General features: G+C 41.9%; 2 protein-coding genes across 8 annotated transcripts in view; one reads left to right on the top strand and one right to left on the bottom strand.

Moving 5' to 3' along the window:
- Nucleotides 1-596: 596 nt before the first annotated feature.
- LOC115592384 (homeodomain-interacting protein kinase 1-like) lies at nucleotides 597-5,706 on the bottom strand. 7 transcript variants are annotated; one of them, XR_003986131.1, is made up of 12 exons: nucleotides 5,571-5,706; nucleotides 5,002-5,184; nucleotides 3,606-3,797; nucleotides 3,350-3,528; nucleotides 3,058-3,181; nucleotides 2,466-2,576; nucleotides 2,226-2,306; nucleotides 1,979-2,127; nucleotides 1,748-1,836; nucleotides 1,430-1,522; nucleotides 958-1,348; nucleotides 597-818 (listed from the first exon to the last, which is right to left on the bottom strand). XR_003986131.1 is itself a non-coding variant. In XM_030435027.1 (10 exons), the coding sequence occupies exons 2-10, from the start codon at nucleotides 5,170-5,172 to the stop codon at nucleotides 1,506-1,508; spliced, it is 1,113 nt and encodes a 370-aa protein (XP_030290887.1). In that variant the 5' UTR covers nucleotides 5,173-5,184; nucleotides 5,571-5,706; the 3' UTR covers nucleotides 599-1,505. The 7 variants fall into 7 exon arrangements, 1 of the variants encoding a protein (XP_030290887.1); XR_003986134.1 differs by having other exon boundaries at nucleotides 1,234-1,348; XR_003986132.1 differs by having other exon boundaries at nucleotides 1,435-1,522.
- A 1,941-nt stretch (nucleotides 5,707-7,647) lies between these two features.
- Nucleotides 7,648-21,161, top strand: part of tnksa (tankyrase, TRF1-interacting ankyrin-related ADP-ribose polymerase a) — a 99,830-nt gene continuing 86,316 nt past the window's right edge. The window contains exons 1-4 of the mRNA XM_030435292.1: nucleotides 7,648-8,223; nucleotides 9,570-9,685; nucleotides 11,968-12,076; nucleotides 20,924-21,019. Coding sequence (XP_030291152.1) covers nucleotides 7,689-8,223; nucleotides 9,570-9,685; nucleotides 11,968-12,076; nucleotides 20,924-21,019 — 856 coding nt within the window. The 5' untranslated portion in view covers nucleotides 7,648-7,688. The remainder of the gene's footprint in view (nucleotides 8,224-9,569; nucleotides 9,686-11,967; nucleotides 12,077-20,923; nucleotides 21,020-21,161) is intronic.

The following is a 21,161-nucleotide window of genomic DNA, read 5'->3' as shown; positions in this document are numbered from 1 at the left end:
CATAACAGGGAGAATAAGTGACTGATAGATGAATCCCAAAATGTTTCCCTCCTAACTCAAGGATGAATTTCATAACCAGAGGAAATATCACCAGCTTCCCATGCTGGTCACCAGGACCTGTGCCTGAGTCCTGTTCAATCAGAATCTTGATTTGCCACACCTGTCAGGTGGATGCTTATCTTATTGGATTTTAACAAACTCAAACTCTGAAAGAAGTAATTATTTTGTGTACATAAGAAAGAAAACCTTTATAAAATTGTTTACTTCAACTTGTGAGAGAAATGGGAGCAAAAAACTAAGTGTTGCATTTATATTTCTGTATATTTAGTGCAGCATTTACAGTTTGTTTCAGGTCCCCTTAAATGACCCAAAAATCTTGCAGGTTTGAAGCGTGTGTTCAATAAAATTGACACCTCACTGACTCTGTGTTCATTTTCATGTATGGTGTGTGTTGGACACAAATTCTCCACTAGGTGGTAGTGTTGTGTTTTGGGTTACATGTATCCTACTTAGGTAGGAATATTTCCATAGCGCCACCCATTAATCAATATCAATATCAATCACACTTTATTAATAAAGAACGTTTCATACAAAAAAATATAGCAGAAAGAGCTTTACACAATAAAAGCAAGCAAAACAAAGCAGAAACAAATCCAAAAATGCCACACACACACACACACACACACACATGCACACTTTCTCTCACACAAAATATGTCTTCAACCTCCAGAGGAGCAGAAGTAGGCTATCATTCAACGTCCTGACATGAAGAATTGGAGCCTTAACTTCTTGATGTCTTGATCACATCAGGACGGACACTAAACGTGAAATAACACACACACAGAATGATCCTGTTATTGTCTGTAAACTTCCTCTCAGATCTGCAATTATTTCTGGCGAGTTGAACTATTTTCTCTTCTGAGAAATGTGTGTCATGACCAGAGGAAGATAACTCACCTACGTTTCAGCTCACTAACTGCAGGGAATGTGCTGTATTTCTGTTATAGGGCATTCAGGCAATATTGGGGCTTTTCCAAGCAAATATTAACATGTGTGATTGTTCGCAATCAGATCCCAGAATGACCTGCTAGTGTTTTTTCAAAACATATTTCATGTCTGTTGGAAAAACCAGAGCGTCCGGAGAAAACCAGAAGGGAAGAATATACAGACCATGACAATTTTGATTAAAAAACTCCCCAGAAGCCCAGAAAGAAACCTTATACAGAACATTACTTTACACATCCCTAATGAATGAGGGAAACACGGCAGCTGAACGTCTTCCTCAACCAAGAGAGAACGTGTCGGAAGCAATTCTTCTTCCTCCCCTTCTTTTTTGTCCCGGTGTCTTCTAAAAATAAAAGGACATTAAATATCTCAGCCTTACATCAAAATGCACAACAATTAAGACCCAAGTAGGGTAGACTTTTACTTAACACATGTGGTTGAATCCTCAGACATCTTTGTGTTATCGTCAGCGTCGCTCACTGAGGGCTCTGATGTCTCGTTCAGCACAGACTGAAAACTAAAAACACACAAGAAAAGGTTGTTCGTGTGAATGTCATCGCATCCTAAAGCTGCCACAAGGCACTTTTCAGTTTTGTTGCTTCTTGTGGCTTTTTAGGACCAAATCTGTACAATCATTACCTACCTCCTGTAATGAAGATCTTAATCTGGCTGTGTGGATTTGATTTGGAAGTGAGTGAATAATAAAGGCAACAGATTGTGATAATATTTTTCATCATCTTACCTGACTTGGACTCCCCTGATCTTCCCGCAGCGTTGTGTTCTCGGCTGTCACAGGTCGAGTCAGGATCAGACCCGACATCAGTCTGGACACTAAAAAATGAAATCACACACACACACACACACACACACACACACACACACACACACACACACAGAGGATTATCCTGTTATTGTCATGGCGTCTGAAAGAATAATGCAAATTTCCTCATGGATCTTGTTGATGAACACTTACTTCGGGTAGTCTTTTGTGATGAATGGATGAGAGAGGACTTCACGGGGAGTGATCCTCTCCCAGTCAACAACTGTCTGCATGGCCTTCAGGAGCTCGATACACTGCTCTCGCTCTACAGCCTCAGTCAGGTTATTTTCTTCCAGACGCATCTAGTTAAGGAAACATCGGTCAAATTCACCACCAGTCAACTCATTCTCATGATCATGAAAAGACAACTGATCATAGTGACAATGAACTTCATGCTTACTGCTTTCATATCATCCAGAGACTCGTACTGGTGGCTCTTTCTGGCTCTTGTCTTGCAAACGTTAAAAAATTCAGAGGGAGTCTACAAGAAGGATCAAAATGTTTGTATTAATGTTCCTCAAAATCAATCTGAATGATCAACTGTTGAGTGTTGTGAAATGTTGATGAATGTCAACAAGAAAATATACTAATAAAAGATTAAATGAGTTCTGTAAAGGTCAGAGAAGGTTCATCGTGGTACCTTGATCCTCCACCTTATGTAGTCAAGAGATTCGAAGAAAACGCAAGTACGCTCACAGCCACCAAGAAAATCTGCATCTGGCTGACCCAGGAGTTCAACAATGCTCAGCACCTACAGATTAAACAGAGAATCACATCAAAATATGTAAGAGGAAGCAAAATATTTATCTCAGGTGGGCAAAGTAATGACCCGACCGTATCTTATTGGCCTGTTAGGTGGGGTAAGAATAAAAGGGTAAGCCAATCAGAGGACGAGCAGGGCAGTTCATCCCGGAAGGCTTCTGATCTCTTTGTGACAACATGTTAATGCTAAGACCTCCGATCGTAGCGAAGGTACAAAGTTCTTTGCACCACTAAATTTTCAATAAATTCCTTCCGTCATTCTCTAAGTAAATGTAGGGCATTTCCATCTGTTTGAACAAAAGAACAAGACTGTTTTTCCTTTCCTATTGTCTTCAAATATCTTTTTGATTCCCTCTTCACAAACTCATCATACATGTCGGACATACATGGAGCACCAATTAGAGTAAAACAGGTGAAGACACACAAGTGCAAGTATATGACAAATTGTCTGACTATAGTAGATGACTTACTATTTCATATTCAGTTTCTCCTGAGAACGGTTGACAGCCACAGATCATCTGGAACATGGCACAGCCCAGGGTCCACATATCAATGGCCTCAGAAAACCCACCGCCCAAAATAACTTCTGGAGACCTGAACGTGGGAGAGAAACATTGCAGGATGTTTACACTGTTGTATTTCTGAAAGTGAGCACATGCAAAAAAACATGTTACAGGGAGGAGGCACACAGCTTCCTCTTCATGGTAAAAACAGTACACTACTAACTCACTCCAGTATAATAATAAAAATAGTCTATCTTACCTAAAAGTTTGTGGTTGGACAGTTAAGCCTGGCCTGGCATGTGATGCGTGAATGGCCAGACCGAAGTCTATCAGCTTGACTTCAAAGGGCCGTTGATGGTGATTCACCATCATTATGTTGTCCAGTGTGACAGCGTGGATCATCTGGTTCTCCTTCAGTGCATCCAATGCTGTGGCCATCTGAAAGTATAATCTACAAAAGCTTAAAGCTGAGTGTTCAGTGCTTTGCTTTCCATCTGATGGTGTTGTGTTCATACCTGTTGGATGATGGTTCTAATGTCACTCAGAAGCATAGGGGCAAAATCTGTCTTCTCCCAGTAGTCAAAACGGCTTATATCCAATGACTCAAACACAAACGCCTTGCCAGAGCTGGTCAGAAAACAATCAATGAACCTGACAATGTTGTGTTTGTCAAGGTTGAGGCCCTTGATCTTTCTCAGCATGGAAATCTGGAGACACAGGCAAGTTTGACATGATTAGTAGTTCGCAGTTGGTTTATGTGTTAACGTGTGTGAAGTCAAGGAAAACTGTTGGAGCTGGACGTCTTGGAGAGTGCTGAAAGGCAGAGCTTCATATTGTGGTGCTCCAAATGTAGCGTACAAATAATCACTATATCTTTACGTTAAGGTCATTCAATTACGCTAGATAAAATGAACTGCTTTTTCGCACCAGGCAGATACTGCACCTCTGACTATACAATACAGGGATTAAACGAAAAAAAATAAAAAATCATCTGACTGAATTATTTTTTTTTTTTTACAAAATACAGGCCGAGACTAATTTTAAGTTGTAACGTGGGTTTAAATATAGGCTAAACCAAATTTTATTAAGCAACTATTGCATTATTATTTTTGCCAACATGCAGGCTACTGATGCCTAAGAGACCGAATGAAAAGTTGCCTTGGTTAAAAGGTACCGATAGGCTACCTCACAAATTCTAACAAGAATCTCTTGACCCTTAACTATTTGACCAGTCCTCTCGATTGGATAAGTTGAAGTGATGGACTGAAGGCTGTGATAACCTGTTTCCTGATTTTAAAACTCAACGGCTATGGGTCGCACAACATTGCCAGTCATCGACACCTTCGCCCATCTCCAGAATTTCCAGCACATCGATGATTTGGATTTACATAGCAATGGGGGTTGGAAAAAAAGTGCACCCTCCGAGGCTTCAAATTGGCCGACCAAAACAGACCCCCTATATACCGCTTTCTGTCTAAAATCCGCGGACCTAGCCACAAGAAGGACAGCCATTTGGCGGCTCGCTGCCCAGTATGAAAACAGCCCCCAGAGCTGATCTCGTCTTCGTTTGAGACTGAATTTGCATTCAAATGAGTTTAGATTAATTTACTTTAACTAACTAGCCAAGGTCACTTAGCTCGCTTGTGTTTTGCAATGGCTAGCGCGTTTGTGAGCCCTAACATGTGACGCATGACCCGTACAAGAAGAGATCTCAGACTGGCCGTCCTGTACTTCAATTAAGTGGCATAGATTCGACTTGACACCCCTAATTTTCTTCCGATCTGACTGCATCGATCTCATTCATGGCCTTTTCCGAACCAAGTTGACTGAAATCCGTCATAGTGACGGAACACTTTAATCCATGTAATATATTTTACACCTGTGAACATTAAAATCAACAAAGTTTCTCACCTCCTTCTTGGTTTCCTGGTACCGGCGTTTAGGCAACTTTACAGCCACAGTCTCACCGGTCTCCTCGTCCAAACATTGCACCACCTTTGAATAGGCGCCCTCTCCAAGAAATTTCAGGAACGTATATTTGCTGGGGAGTCTGAAAAGGCGAGCAGCTTCAGAGGGTTCCATTTCAATCTTGGACTGCGGAAACAAACAGGTGAAAAGAAGAAAAAGGAGAAGTTACTTTGAAGGCCGATAGCCATGTTTCAGATACTGCGCTACAGATAGTTTACATTTATTTTGCTATCATCCAGTACTTTCTTTCTCTTCTTCTGTTTACTTTATATTCCACATTTCAGTGATCATCTGATCTGATCTGCTCTGAGGTCTAAGCAAAATTAAGGGAATTTCCACTGAATGTTAATGTTCTGTACATAGTTGTTAAATTTAAGATCAATGTACTTTAAATAAGCATACAGATTCTCTCTCTGAGCGCTGATTGCCTGCAAATAACTAAACAGTCTTTAATATTATCAATTCATCTCAACTTTGGGAGTCCTGAAACAGAAAAGAAGGAGTTCACTCACCTGTATCACAATGGTTGAAGACTATTAATTTCTCTGGATCACCTCTAAGATATATTTAGATATACGACTGCTAGAAGATTGATATCAGTTAAGTACTCAGTCATTTAGAACTGCCCCACGTGACAACTGTTGCTTTGATGGTTGCTATCATCCCCAACACACGCATTCGAACACCATCCTTCAAAGGCGCGCGCGCGCGCACACACACCGGGTCCGATCCGCCGAGATGAGATAAACCCAGGGGCGGCTGCGACAGAGCCGGTTACTGTGGACGACTGTTCGCTCGCTATCTTTTTTTATTTAATTTTTTTAATTGTTTTATTTTTTTTTCCTCGGGGGCTCATGCCGCTCCTCCACAAATGCCACATTGTCCATATGAGGAGCCGCCCCTGTCATCTTCTATTACATCTTCTTCTACTACACATATTTTATTGCTGTCTTGGAGGGCATTAGTCTCTAAATCCATTTTTGTCTTCTGAGCGTTTTTTATTGACTTTATCACTTGTTGAACACTTTGAATATATTGTGATTTGATTTGTTTGAAATATGATTTATAAATAAATTTTTTTTGATTGATTCATTAATAGTATTATTGTTGTTTGATAGAAGTACCGCATAGTCTAAACTTACAACGAATCTTCAGTTCACTGTACACAGCAAAGGGTCTGTTTGTATTTTTATCCATGTCACCATTGCATGTGGAGAAAAAATCTTTGTAACGCAACTTGTAATTTGCAGCTTTTTCCGTGGTATACAATTATATGCATTTCAACCAGTTTATGTAACAATATGTAATGTACAGTGGGGGATTTGTTGGGTAATAAAAAGCAGGGGCGCCCTACAGGGGACAATTCCAATATATATATATTATATATATATATATGTATATATATATATATATATATATATATATATATATATATATATATATATATATATATATATATATATATATATATATATATATATATATATATATATATAAAATAAATGTCACCATAACTAATAGTAAGTAATAAGAAAAACAATACATTCCCTATGAAAACTGAGCAGGCAAAAACACATGTATCGCAACAATTTAATGTCATAAAAAAATATTTAGTTGACCACAATATATTTTCACTGGCTACATAAAGGGCATATAACTTAACATATTCACATACTATGTACACATGATTATATGTAAATAAATATTGTCACATTGGAAAATATAAAGTGTTTCCACATATCAAGTTTGCTTGGGCTGGCTTAACAGGTAAATTAACAGCCACTGAAAACATGAAAATGTTTAAATATGTTATTACAAAAGAAAGAAGATGAAAAGAAAACAAATAAGACAATAAAGGGAAAATTCTCAATACCATTTTCATAATTAAAAAAAAAAAATACAACCACCACTTTATGATATAAATATTTTCTCCGTAAAAGAACTAAGACAAAAGTGACTCAAGTGATTTGATGGCACAAGCATCAATTCCAGCTGTCTGCATTGGCCTTTTCCAGGGCTGCGGTGTCCATGCCTAAGCACTGTTCATGGTACCATCGTTGGCATTTTTCGCATTGTATCTACAAAATGAAAAGGTTATGGCTATGGTTATCTCAAACATGATTGTCATGTTACTCTTACAAATATAGACCTGTCTACAGACCTGAATTAAAACACAAACTTCCATTTACTCACCTGTTCACTATTCTTAAAACTATTTTTAATAATAACAACAACAACAACAACAATAATAATAATAATAATAATAATAATAATAATAATAATAATAATAATAATAATAATAATAATAATGAATAAACAAACTCTAATATGCAAGTGTGGGATGGGCTCAGTTTATATAACTGGAGAGAATAAACCACTCTAGAAGATATTCAGTCTGCAAAGCATGCAAATATTTTCATCAAATAAATGATACTATTTTATTTTTATTGTCCCGATATCCCAGTAAGGCTTTCTTAAGGCCTTGTTGACAGACTCAGCCCATGTGTTATGTGTTTTCATATGCAGATCGTGTGTACAGATGGACGTGATCCGAGCGGAAGTGTGACTCTCCTGGGCAGGAAGCTGTCAGCAGTGTTTTTGTTGCTAGTGGGGACTGTTGTGTTGTGAAAATGGCGACGCCTCGTCGCACCTCTCAGCAGCAGCAACAGCAGCCAAACTCCCTGCTGTCTTCCCCGCCCCGCGGCTCCTCTCTCCCCGGCACCCCGCCTGGCTCTCCGCCGGCACCCGCCGACGATGCCACCCCGCTTCCCCACCGAGGCGCGATGGAGAACGCCGCTGACGGTGAGGTAGCCCCTGCCTCTCCCACCACCACCTCCCCAGCTCTGGCCCTCACCGCCAGCAGCAGCAGCGGCAGCAGCAGCAGCAGCGCTAGCAGCAGCGCTAGCTCCCCGACCACCACCGAGGGTAGCGGGACCAGCCCCGGCTCTACGCCCGACTCGGGCAGCGGCAACCCGGGCAGCGGCGGCAGCAGCAGCGGCAGCAGCAGCGGCGGCGGCGGCGGTGGAGCAAACGGGGCGTTTAGGGAGCTGTTTGAAGCCTGTCGGAACGGGGATGTGTCGAGGGTGAAGAAGCTGGTGGATGCGGTCAATGTGAACGCTAAAGATATGGCAGGACGGAAATCGACACCCCTGCACTTCGCTGCAGGTAAACCACGAATATCACGTTTTAAACAAACCAAAGTGACTGCAGACCTCTGACTGGAGAGGCTGGGGAGAGCCAGAGGAGCTAACAGACATTAGCTACAAGCACAACTGTTAGCTGCATGTTTCACCACTATAGGGTGACTTTAGAAAGACAACACATTTGACATTCAACAACTATGAAAAACACAATTTTCAGTCAGTTGGAGTCAAGTATTGAATATTTACTCTCTTTTTTTCTCAAGCAAACGCCTAATGTTTACTTCTGCTGTCATGTCCTCCATCACTCTTTCTGCAGGATGATGAAGTCATTGTAATGATAACAACAAAGTGGCTTTGGGAAGCATTTGATTTAGTCATTTGTTCAGATCTGCTGCCTCAGTTGGCACAGCAGCTGAAATATCTGAATTACTTGAGCTGCTCTAACTCACCTTGCATTTGCAGATGAAAAGATGACTTGCATTTTAATTTGTTTCAAGGTTGGACATTGTGTTAAATGTATAGATAGTGACATACCTACAATAATCACCAAGGGACAAGCTGCCATTTAGGTTTGTTTGTGGGCCTGCACACACATAGACAGTTGTTTTGTGCGTTAAAAGATCGATGCACGGCCAACAGAAAGACACAACGCAGCTCTGAGAAATCCCTGTTTATGCATGAGTATCGTCAGAATCAAAAAAGTGGTTTAAAATATGAAAGCCTGTGGTGTTATTAAAACATAACAAATGTCATATTTAAACGCTCAGCACAAGCTCAACATAGACTCAATAATATCAACACCAGATTTCATTTTTTTCATATGCACCCTCACTGTACTTGTTTGTGAACCAAGGAAGCCCGCAGATATAAATCAGGCTCGTCTTTCCCTTCAGCTCCAGACTCGCCTCTTTTTTAATTACTCCGCCAGTGCAGACAAAACAACAAAAACAAAAACACGCACAGCTGTTTTACTTCCCGGGCCCTCCTAATCCTCCGCAGCCTGAACAAGAACAGATTCTCTCGAGGCGCACTGCAGGTTTGTAGTGAAGACGTATCAGGCTTCACTTCCCAAACAGCTGCTGCGAGTGCCTGACAGAAGCTAATGAACAAAATGCATGAATAGGGAAAAAAAAATAAAAGCAGTTTAGAGTAGGGAGCCAAACATACAGAAGACGTGAGACAGGACATAAAATGAACAGCTTTTAAAGTTGCTGAGTCAGAGTCCCTGTGCAAGACAACTTACTGTCGTCTGAATTGTTTCAACATCAGTCTCTCTCCGTCCTCTCTTTCCCCTCCATCCTCTCCTCCCTCCCCTCTCTCCCCTCCCTCCCCTCCCTCCCCTCCCTGCTCTCTCTGTTCTTGTCTCAGGTTTCGGGCGGAAAGATGTGGTGGACCACCTGCTTCAGACGGGCGCTAATGTGCATGCGCGGGATGACGGCGGCCTGATCCCGCTTCACAACGCCTGCTCATTCGGTCACTCCGAGGTGAGACTTCACAAAGAATCATTGGGATTGATGTTATCCTGTTGTTGCCGCTCTTTTACTTCTGTGGTATCATATGTCACGCAGCTGGTGAATGTAGCTAAGCGGATTCACTCAAGTACTGTAATTTAAGGTGCAATATGTAAGAATCGGCCACCTGTTGAATTCATATTCCAGACAGACAACAGCCAGCATATCAGTACAGCAAAAATGCTGTATTGACTCTGACTGCGACTATAGACACCACAAATCTGTCACTAATACAGTCGGAGTAAACCTTGAATAAGAAAATGTACACTGTATTCAGACTGTTGACTTTGTTACAATGACCGCTGAAGCCCTACACTACATGTGTCTGACAGCTGTGGTTACCGTAACTTTCCAGATGACAATTTTTCATGCTCTTTAACTCCAGTTAAAGCTATTTATCACCATACTTGGTGATTTTTAATGTGATGTTTGAGATAAACTGAGGGGTTAATGTGTTAATCCTTCAAATTCTCCCCCTTCTTAAGCTAAATAAACTTTTAATAAACCACCTTGTATTAGCTAAAAAAAAAAAGGCATTTTCCCAAACTGGATACAGGCTGTTTTTCTGACACAGTATTTGTCTTTTTCTTTGGGCTACACTGGGACACCCCAAATAAAAAGACACATTTTCAGTAGTGGTAGAGAGCACATCCCATGTACAGAGGCTTTTTCCTTGCTGCAGCAGCCCAGGGTTCGAGTCCAACATGCGGTCCTTTGCTGCGGGTCATCCCCCCTTTCTCTCATCCCATTTCCTGACATCTCTCAGCTGTCCTATCAACATTAAGCCATAAAAGGCCAAAAAATACTTTTAAAAAGTTGACATTAAACAGATACATGTCTCTCACAGGACAGTGACAGTACAAACAAATGATGATCTTACTGAATTTAATGCATTGTTGTGGATTAAACTATCTAATTATATAAAGTAGTTAAAATGAGCTCAGCCGTAAAGATCTTTAGCAGTAAAATTCAACATTAACATTCACACAGCAGTAAAATGAATCCAAAAACATAATGGAAACACTGACAGGGACCATTTTATTGCACGATCAGTACTTCAAACTTTAATACTTTGAGCACATTTAGCTTATAATACCTATACTTAAAATTTGACCAAAGAAAGACTTTGAATGCAGGACTTTTACAGATATGCATTTTCATTTGTGTTTGAACTTTCTGACACCACAACTGTTTTAGTGTAGTTATATGAGATACTTCGTGGGCAATGATTCGTGCTAAAGTAACATAAATCAACAGAGAACAGTGAAGGTGACTGTGAATACCCATTAGACACAAAGGTGAAAAATGTGTGCCGCTCTTTCAACACCCTCCTCGGAACAAAGTAGTCCCAAACAGTTAAAACTTTAGCAGAATTTAAATTATTGCCGGTGATAAAAAGTTTGGGAGGCAATTTTGTGCCCAAGAATTGGTGTGGTAGTAAAATCCAGACTGGACGTAGGAGTAAATTGCAGCCGGTGTTGTTACGAGAGCAAAAGTTGACTCTGCTTAAACATGCAAATCAGTTCTGTTTGCCTCTAAACTATGATGTGGACAGTCAACCTTAAAGATCACACTGAGGAAATCCTAAACATTCACTCTCATTGCTCCTTCTTCCATATTCTGGTCATGCCTGTGCTTCATGATGTGCTGCAATATCTGTGACGGATGTGCTCGTGCTTTTTGTCCTCGCGGCCATTAACCACAGTGATCAATCTAATGTTTACAGTTTCGGATGTTTTAGAGGCTTTTAGAGCTTTCCAGGAGAGCACTTTGCGACCTTGTCAGAAAAGTGGCGTGCTTAATGCAACTGCATGATCGCTGCGATGATTAGCATTGTGATGAGAGTAAACACTGTCCAAGCTGAAACCAATTACTCAGTCACTACACAGCTGAGTGAAAGTAGTCGTCAGCTTCGTTTTTATGTTTTTTTGGTGACTTGCACACTTGAACAGAAAGTGTAATGGGTGGCAGTGCAGGGGGGAGGTGTAGGATTATCTTTTCACATAAGATGCAGTGTGAGATTGACAACCTGATGGAATTGGTATCAGTCGGACTGTTGTTGGGGCACGAAATTGAACCAAAGTACTTTTTGAGACCACCAAAAAGTGACAGTTTTAATTTTGTCTTGCTCAAAAAAGCTCTACAGCGTCACATCTTCATTAATGTTTCCCCGTGAAAACAGAGGGGCACCTGGGATTTAATGGTTTTTTTATGCCACGCAACGATTAAATCCAGATGTTCTGTGTTGTTTTCAGGTTGTGTCCTTGTTGCTGTGCCAGGGGGCCGACCCCAACGCTCGGGACAACTGGAACTACACGCCACTCCATGAAGCTGCCATTAAAGGCAAGATAGACGTCTGTATAGGTAAGCACAATAAACTAATGCTCAGAATGTTGTTGTGTGTGTGTACAGTATGTATTAACTGATAAACAGGATGTCTGATTGCATAGTGAGTCGGTATGTTAATCATACAGCATCTGGTTGCACTTGGAGTTTCTTCTTTGTTTCTGTTGACAGAGTCAGATTGAATCAGTTATGTGAACAGAACAGAAGCAGAAAACATTGACACTGGTTGCAACAGTGGTTCCCAGAGTTGCATCATTCCTGAGGGGACAAAAAGTCAGTGTTTCTTGGGGCATGGCAATATGATGATATGGCATGGTTTTGTGAGGTGAGAATATGGTAACCCTTTTTAATAACCATCTTTAATAAAAGGTATGTGTAAAGTTAATGAAACCCAAGCAAATGGTTATTTCACTGTCAACAAACAATGAATTGCTTTAAAACCATTTATTAATACTTTTTAATGGCCATGTATGCAAAGTATTGTTAACAATTGTTTAATAAATCGTTATGAAGCGTTCCATTGTTTGTTAACAGGGCAACACAGAGCCCCTTTAACTATAAATTGGCCATTTATTAATGATGGTTATAATTAAGCGTTACCAACACTGTAGTTCGTATTAGCTTTTGGACATTGTTACACTGTAATATGGCATTAGTGCTGTCTTTTCCTCATTTTAAAGGCTGCATTTATGAAGTTGTGTATTTTTCTGACCTTACTGGACTGTTTTCCTCGTTCTTATAATTGCCTTTACCCACTTATTTACACTTAAAATTATATCCGATACTTTTGATCTTTTTTAAATCATAGTTTCAGTGTGTGAATATTTTGTACCAGAAGTCATTCCTACAGTATTCTTGTTAAAGATCCTATTTGATTTTGTTGCCCAGTCCTAGCATTTAAAAAGTGACTTATGGAGATACATATATGGTGGTGTATTCTTTATTTCTTTATACCAGTATGTCTAAAATGATTGGAAAATATACACAATATGTTGATTCAGAACCGCTTTATTGTGATGCCTGACTTATTGCTGGATTGTGGCCAATACAAAGGCCTAACTTTACTATGACACATGTGTTACATTATTTGCGGTGGTGTCTGAGGCAAAGTTTGAGATATTAAATCCTCCGTAGATTTTGAAGTATAGTGTTTGTGACCCTCTAAAGTCATAACCTGGAGTTCTGTATAATCGCACAGTAATTTTAGAAACTGTAATAAACCACCCGCAGACTGTATGCTATTATTTTCTATTAGGCACAAAGCAACAAATAACCTGTAAAGTGCAATTACTGTGTCACTGCTTATTCTTAAACCCACGCAGGGGATCAAAGAGCATCGATTTCTTTCTGTCTTACAATGTGTAAGCTCCCACCAACGTAGTTCTCATTTAAAAAGTGATACAGCACCACAGGCTCGGTTTAGAAAGGACATCAGTAGCAGCAGTTGATCTTTAAAGGTGGATTGAATAATAGAGAGGCTGTATTGCTGTTCCCCAAGGAAAATCTGAAGTAGACGAGAAACGCTGTAGCAGGGAAAGCATCCAAGCTGTACGTTTGTAGGATAATCTTTATGATCTTAATGGAAAAGCATCGCTCAGCGTGAGGAGTAATAACAAAAGACTGCAATGATGGTCGTCGTCACCTTGCTGCCAGGATCAGATTGCTTAGAGCAACAAGGAGGGAAAAGTTGCTCCAGTCGTTCGTATTTCTCCAGAAGCTGCTGCAGAGCGTCTGCGCTCTGAAGGACTGCATAGCAGCAGAGGGCTGTGTGGAGCTATGATGATCAACATGCACAAACCTCACCCTGTTGTCAGGCCCGAGAGCAGTTATTGATTTATCAATAATTATGAATGGCACTGATATCGAGGTTAAATAATTCATCTTTGCTGTTGGACTTCATTCACCCATGCTTGGTGTTGATTTTTAATCGGAGCAGTGATTAACATTAACATCAGTCAACAAGAACACTTAATTAGACAGGAAAATAAAACATAAACATAAACTTAAGTTTAAAATACACCAGAATACAAAACTACAGAACACAAAGAAAGAATCTAATTCAGTATATATGATGTCATGCTATGTTAGTAATGTCAAGCTCCACTTTTAGGTACATAAATTCATTAGTTGGGTGTTTGTATCTTCACTCCAGCTTTTTGTGACCTCTCACGGACAAGAATGACTCTGACAAAGAGATTCGAGAAACTAATCATACTCTCATACTAAAACATTTTCTCCGAGGTCTGAACAAAGAGATTGAATATGATACCAAGAGCAACTACAATGAACAAAATGAAACATAATTCAAAGTTCACCTCATTATCATCCAGGAATTTGGTTGGTTTTTTTGGCAGGATTTTTGACATTTTTGTAATTTCTCAGGGTATAATATATGGACCTGGATGGCAAAAAAAATTAGGCGAACTTAGATATCAGGTGTCTATGAGTGAGTATAAAAGGGGGTAGGTGGAGATATGCTCTCTACTAAGTGCTATTCGGGTTTCTTTTTTGTTTTTGTGTTTCTATGATTTACTGTCATATTGGCATGACATCTTACAAGGTTCAGTTGGCAGATCACCACAGCTCCCTCCGGGTCGCTGTCCATAATGGTTTTCCATTATTATAGTTGACAGTGTAACATCACTAGTGTATAATTTTGATCATTCCTGTCTCGTCACCTTGACAGCCGCCCATGAAACACAAGATGTGTTTTAATGGCACTTCTGTAATGACATGTCTTTAAGCAGCTGTATGAAAGTGTTCTAATTGATATAATTGCAAACACTGCTAAATGTGTCATGTTTTTGTCTGCAGCACGACTTTAAGCATTGCTGTGCAAAGGTGTTGATTGGTGTTGAAATACATGCACTATTCTTAAAGAAGATGTTGTGTTCATTAGATCGAATCGAGCAAGTTTGTGTAGTTTTATATTTGGCAAATCCGACGTATGAAGGAATTTAGATCAAAATACCTAAATGTTCTTCCATGAGAACCGTCTTCTTGGAGTGACAATCATCGGGGTATAGATGGAGCAGGTCAAGCAGAGGGTGCTGTTGTACTGAGGCCACAGTAGGGTATGTATAGCAGTTTGATGCATGATGCTGTTTACAACTAAACATGGCGATGGATGGTAATATTGTTGGAGGTCGTCTTATGGGAATTAAGTTACTATGAATTCTACGTCGTCTTGATAGGGTTAATTCATGAAGGGGTACACATGTACTCATTGAACCAGAGTTACATCAAGTAACTGCTATTTTCAGTAACAAGCTTTTACTCACCAGAGCAAAAAAATCTGCCCACATTTGGTGCTTGGCAGGTGTTCATTTTGGACCCTGTCTGTGTGTGGTAGTGTGTGTGGCAGGATGCACCCTGGCATTGGTGTGGGTGGTGGTTTCATCACAACGCTACAATGGTAGAGCCGATGACTGTTAGCCATCAACAATCATTCATGGGCCCAACACTAGGCTATGCTTCGTTTAATTGAACTCTACAACAATGTTATTGTGACACAGAGTCCTTGTTACACAGTCAAGTCAACCTGTCATGCACTGCTCCCAGCAGATCCCAGTGTAGTTGTTGTCGGAGCACTGGGAGTGGGATTTTGTGAAACAAGTGGATGATATACGGATATATGTTATTCACTAATGGTTCAAAGGTTAAATATTTTCAAGATGCTTTAAAAATCCTTGTCTGCAGAAACAGAACAGACAAGTGTTTTCATGCATTACCAGACAACAGCAAGAAATCTGATACAATGTAAAGATGACTCAATATTTCCATTCATATGCTGAATATCTCATTTTCTGTCTGAAAGTTAGCTCTCACAATTTATTGAAAGCAATGGATGAAAGAAAAGTCTGAGAAGTCTGAGAAGTTGAGTTAAGACTTTGCTTAAAGCCCCTGTACAGACTTTTCATTTAGTGTTGATTTTGGCGGCCCCGCTGGACGAAAGCGGTAGTGTTTTGCCGGAATGAAAACTGCATTTCCCATGAGCTCTAGCGCCCACTGTCGTGAAGACGTTTGTCTGGCCGGCGCGTGTAGATTTGTTTTGGAAACGTCGGAAAGACGACGTGACTTGCTTTGAAAACTTTTTTTTATTTTTTTATTTTAGCAGCTATCTGCAGCGTGCATATGGACGAGGTACTGTGTCTATTTGTATTTCTACTTAATATAAAATGCCGCCGGTGAAACAAAGTAATGCTGCTGTTGCACTGCAATTTCCCAGCTATATATATTACCCACGGTGCTACAGAGCTAGCGTTACAGCAAAGTCACAGTGATTGTGATGGATGTTTTGTTCTAAGTAAAACTGAATCATTTATAATGACAGAGGATATTACCGATGCATCGTTGCAGGTCGGCTGGGCTGATGCACACAGCTGAAATGGATGCGTGATCTAAGACGTTTGTTGTCGTTTTCACGAGTGTAGTATCTAGAGCTAATCTAGTGGTAACGTTAGCCAGCTTTGCTGTAACAACACAAATTCATGTATTGCTGTAAACTACGTCCCGCATTACATTTCATAAATGAAATAAAATTTACAAACCTGTCTAGGAGGAATCGGGCAAATTCTGGATCCGACCCTCCCTTCAAGCCCCGCAACTCTCTCCATCTCTGGAAGGAATCGCCAATGTTTATCCGTGTTTAGCCCTAGCTCGATCGGATTCCCTCTTGGCCTTTCGTTGGTCTTCGGTTCGAATTCTTTTTCTTTTCTTTGTCTCATTATCAGCCATGACAAAAGTTTTAGCTCGGTTAGCACTGGCTAGCGTAGCAACAAAACAGCTATGCCGTATCCTGAATGTCGTCAGTTCCGGTCTGACTGCCGTAAATCGTTTCGTCAGTGGTCCGACCCGACCAATGCCTTTCAGAGGTATAGAATTAGACTACTTAGAAAAAGCGTATCTTCACGCTGATGGGCTCATTTGCTGTTGTAGGTAACAGAGACACATCAGCAGAAAGCAGAGGCTTTTCTATATCCAGTTAAAAACTCCGTACAGGGGCTTTAACAGTAGCCCCATTCACACTGCTGTTTGTATGCGGGGATCCTGCACCAATTCTCTGCCTCCTCGTCTGTGTGAAAGTTTCAGATGCGGCGAGGGGTGAAATTTCGCTCCGGTGCTGATCCGCCTCTGGAGGTAGTATCAGGGCCGTATTATTGGCGAACCATCCCAGTGTGAACGGATAAACCAGAGGCGCGGAGCGGGGGCGTGTCGGTCTGACAGCCTGATAACTACACAGGTCCTTCACTCAACTTAATAAAGAGAAATTTCCCACAAAGCAACGTTATATGACCAAACAAAAGATACGTAGTAACTGTAACTGTCCTTGTCAACTTATATGAGGAAAAAAAATACCACAGCTGTACGCGGAGAAGCGTCCGTCTTCCTGTCTGTCCTCCTGCCCGTCCTAGTTTTTTGATGCCTCCTCGTGTTAGTCAGAGAAGCAGGGTTATGGAAGCAACCTAAACCAGGTCTTCACAAGTCAAATAATGCAGCACAGGCAATTTATAGTTTTCCAACATGGAATGACATAATCTTTGCCATTGAGTGTTGAAAATCACACCTCTGGTCAACAGTTGTGTGTATTTTCAGCCCATAAAGCTTTCAGCATTGTTGGTGAGGTTGAAACACTCAGATGGACCTCTGCAATCTTAAAATAATGTTGTATTTATTTGTCCTAATTGCATTTATGGTTAAAGGTTTGTTCTGGAAGCTGACCTTGTTGCATTTTTGTGCGTGATTTGCCATCCTAGCTGCACGGTTACAAGCAAAACAAGGCATGTCAACAGAATACACATGACCTCCAGCAGCTTGTTCACTGGGCAGAGCTTTTGGTCTCCATGCCAGGTTAGAGATTTGGCAGTGGGGTCAAATCAACTGTGATTCGACTGTAACTTCAGCTCAGCACGACGGGCGGTCGATCCTCTTCTCTGGTGTTCAGACAAGTCGAGTAAGAAGAAATTAATCTCTCATTACCAGACCTGCATGTCTTGAAGCTCAAGGTCTCGGGGGGGAAAATCTCGTCAACAAACTTAGGATAAGACGATCTCGGAAATCCCAAAGGAGCCGCACGATTGGCTCTGGGTTTTAAAAAATTATTGCCTCCACGAATCACTGTTCGGTACACAGTGTCCTCAGTTCCACTTTGTGTCATTTTACTGGTTGTGGTCATATGTGTTTGGATTCCTCTGGCTGTCGGTGCGGTTGATGAGATGGCTGGATGTTATCTGGTTTAATTGGATTGAACTGCGCGATGCCCTGCCCACATCTCAGGGGAACTTTCTAAGACACATGTTAAGTCGATTGCATCGGTTAAATTGGGATGAAATATGAATGAAAATGTGAATTATTGATTATTCTCTCTGGTTAAACATTTACATATAAAATTACAAAGATAGTGGAAATCGCTCGTTAGAATTTCTCAGCGCTTCAGGTGAGGTCTTTTAAATTGCCTGTTTTGTACGATAAGCAGCCCGGAACCTGAAGATGTTGAATTTACAGTGATGTCAAGCAGTGGAATGGAGCAAATTTGTCACATTTGAGACGCTAAAAGCAGTAATTGTTTGTCATTTTTCCTGGATAAATTACTTAAAAAGGCATTTGTTATCAAAATCATTACTAATCACCTACGTTCGATATAAACACTCTGTTTGTTTCAGATTCATGTGTTTCTCTGCAGCCCTCCTTTCTCGTTTCTTGCTGCTCATTTTTACTGACAGCGACAGCACGGCGCACTTCCTTATCTTTATTATGTAGGCTGGAGGTTTGACTTTTGCCCAGATAAGTGCCGGCAGCTCTTTGCCTAAACGTTTGCTTAAAACTGGCGTTTGCTTAAAACTGGCAAAAGGCCGCAAATGTAAATTTAGACCGACTAAAAGCTCCCGTGGAAATGAGACTGCATAAAATTTCACCCGTCTGCTGGTTGTTTGTTGTTATCTGCTGCTTTCTGTGGCAGCACTTTGTCCCCTTGTTGGGAGCAGTGTTTCCCATTCGCAGTTTTCGTATTGGAACAACACACCTTAGATATACATCTGAATATCTCAATTTAAATTTTTTTCCCCCCCTAAAGTTTCTTGTGGCACATCGACACTGCTGATAGTTAAAGGATAACTGTTGCATTATGACATTGTCCTGAAAACTAATCCTGTCCGAAAAGGGGATTTAGGCTGTTCAGAGAGGGCTCTGGCAGGTATTATAGCAGAGCCGTGCCCATTAGAGACAAAACCACAAACAAAACATTATAAGTAGACAAGTGTGGATGAATCAGACAGTGGTTCAGACTGGATTTCTCTGTCTGCCTCACTATGTGCGTATCTTTATTCTCACACCATCGGGTATCGGCATAAGTGTGTTTGCTTACTTGTGTGTGTGTGTGTGTGTGTGTGTGTGTGTGTGTGTGTGGGATTGGTGCAGAGCTAAATCATATTTTTGTTGAGGGGTGAGTGGGTGACTAAAGTCTGCGTCAGTGCCGGGGCAGAGGCACACACATGCACACACAAACACACTAACACACACCCTCACACATGCATGCATGCGTGCGCACATGCTCTCGCCTCTTCTCCCCTCTTCCCTCACGGAGCTGAGCAGGGTGGTTCGAAGTGTACACAAGTCAAAGGGCATGTGCACCCGGGACCGCTCAGCAATCACAATAGAGGGAAGTGAGGTAGAGGGGAAGCCAGTTAGAGTATTGACACTAGCCCCCTCAAAAGAGATTATTTACCGAAAAAAGAAGTGAGCGCAGGCAGTTTGTTATTCAGCTCAGACCTGTTCTCTAGACGCATGACTCTCCTCTCCTCTCCTCTCCTCTCCTCTCCTCTCCTCTCCTCTCCTCTTCTCTTCTCTTCTCCTCTTTCCTTTCTCTCCTCTCCTGAAATCCTCATCTCCTCTCCTTTGCCCTCTCCTCCCTTCTCCTCTCTTCTATTCTTTTTCTCCCTTTCCCTTCCCATCCCATCCTTTTCTTTCCTTTCTTATTCTCCTCTCCGCTGCCCCTGTTTTTACTACTCCCTACTCTCTCCCCCCTCCCTCTCCCCCACACAGTCACACAAACACTCTTGTTTTGTTTTTGCTCTGCCTCCCCTCTTTTCGTCCTCTACCTCTCCCATCCTCTCTGACTCTCAGCCCCCACCCGTCCTCCCCCCTCCCCTCTCCTCCTCTCCTCTCCCCTCTCTCCTCTCTCCTCTCATCTTGCTCTCCGCTGCATCGCTCAGTCAGTCGGAGAGGCGAGAGTCTCTCCACTCGCACTGCCTGGCCAGCTCGTCGCTGCTGCTGCTGCCGCCGCTGACTTCTTTAGCTGTAGCCGCTCCTCCCTCACTCGTTTTTTTTTTTAATACTATTTTCTCAGCTTAACCGTAGCCTCCCCCAGCTCCTCCGTGGAAGTGTGATGTGTTTTGTAGCCAGTCACGTAGACGCTTTGTAAGGTCCGCTGTTTCTCTCCGGCGGTGCTGCTGTAGCGTAGCTCTCGCTGCTCTTGTTGTGGCATGTCTGTTTACATCAGCAGCATGGCTCGCAGGGCAGGGGCAGCCAGGGGCAGCCGAGGGAGCAGCGCTAGCAACAGAGGAGGAGCAGCCGGAGGAGGAGCAGAGAAATGTGAAGCAGGACGTGCAGAGGTGCTGCCAGGAGAGCCAGGAGACACGACCAGAGGAGGAGTGATAGCGGAGGAGCAAGGGGCAGAGAGCGGAGGAGGTCCAGGAAGATCAGTTTATGTAGCAGGATGTGGTTCAGCAGCAGGAGGAGGAGGAGGAGGAGGAGGAGCAGTGGGTGGAGGTGGAGGAGGAGGAGGACTAGCAGGAGGTGTGTGTCGGGGAGTTTGCATGTCAGTCCAGGAGCTCAGCTACTGTCTGTGTCTGCCCTGTTGTTGTACAGTGTTACTGCAGCATGGAGCTGACCCCAACATCCGCAACACCGACGGCAAGTCCGCCCTGGATCTGGCCGAACCCTCCGCCAAGGCCGTGCTCACAGGTCAGTTTCCCGCCCGTCTGTGTATCATCTGTCAAACACACGCACACACAAGTCCGTACACGTCTGTGTTCTGTCTGTCTCGCTCTCTGTTTACGGATCGCTTGTTTATATCACAACTTTCAACCAGCGCTCATCTCCTCAT

The sequence above is a fragment of the Sparus aurata genome, chromosome 12, assembly GCF_900880675.1.
Source record: "Sparus aurata chromosome 12, fSpaAur1.1, whole genome shotgun sequence".
In the NCBI taxonomy this organism is placed as follows: domain Eukaryota; kingdom Metazoa; phylum Chordata; class Actinopteri; order Spariformes; family Sparidae; genus Sparus; species Sparus aurata.
The sequence above is the reverse complement of the archived record's forward strand: the minus strand, read 5'-3'. Positions and strand labels throughout refer to the sequence as shown.

Excerpts from the sequence above, each read along its gene's own strand:
- LOC115592384 (XM_030435027.1), bottom strand. The coding sequence starts at position 5,172 with ATGGAACCCTCTGAAGCTGCTCGCCTTTTCAGACTCCCCAGCAAATAT. Across the intron at positions 2,577-3,057 it reads GAGAAACTGAATATGAAATA|GTGCTGAGCATTGTTGAACT; the intron begins GTAAGTCATCTA and ends TTTAATCTGTAG. Across the intron at positions 2,128-2,225 it reads CTCTGGATGATATGAAAGCA|ATGCGTCTGGAAGAAAATAA; the intron begins GTAAGCATGAAG and ends TTCCTTAACTAG.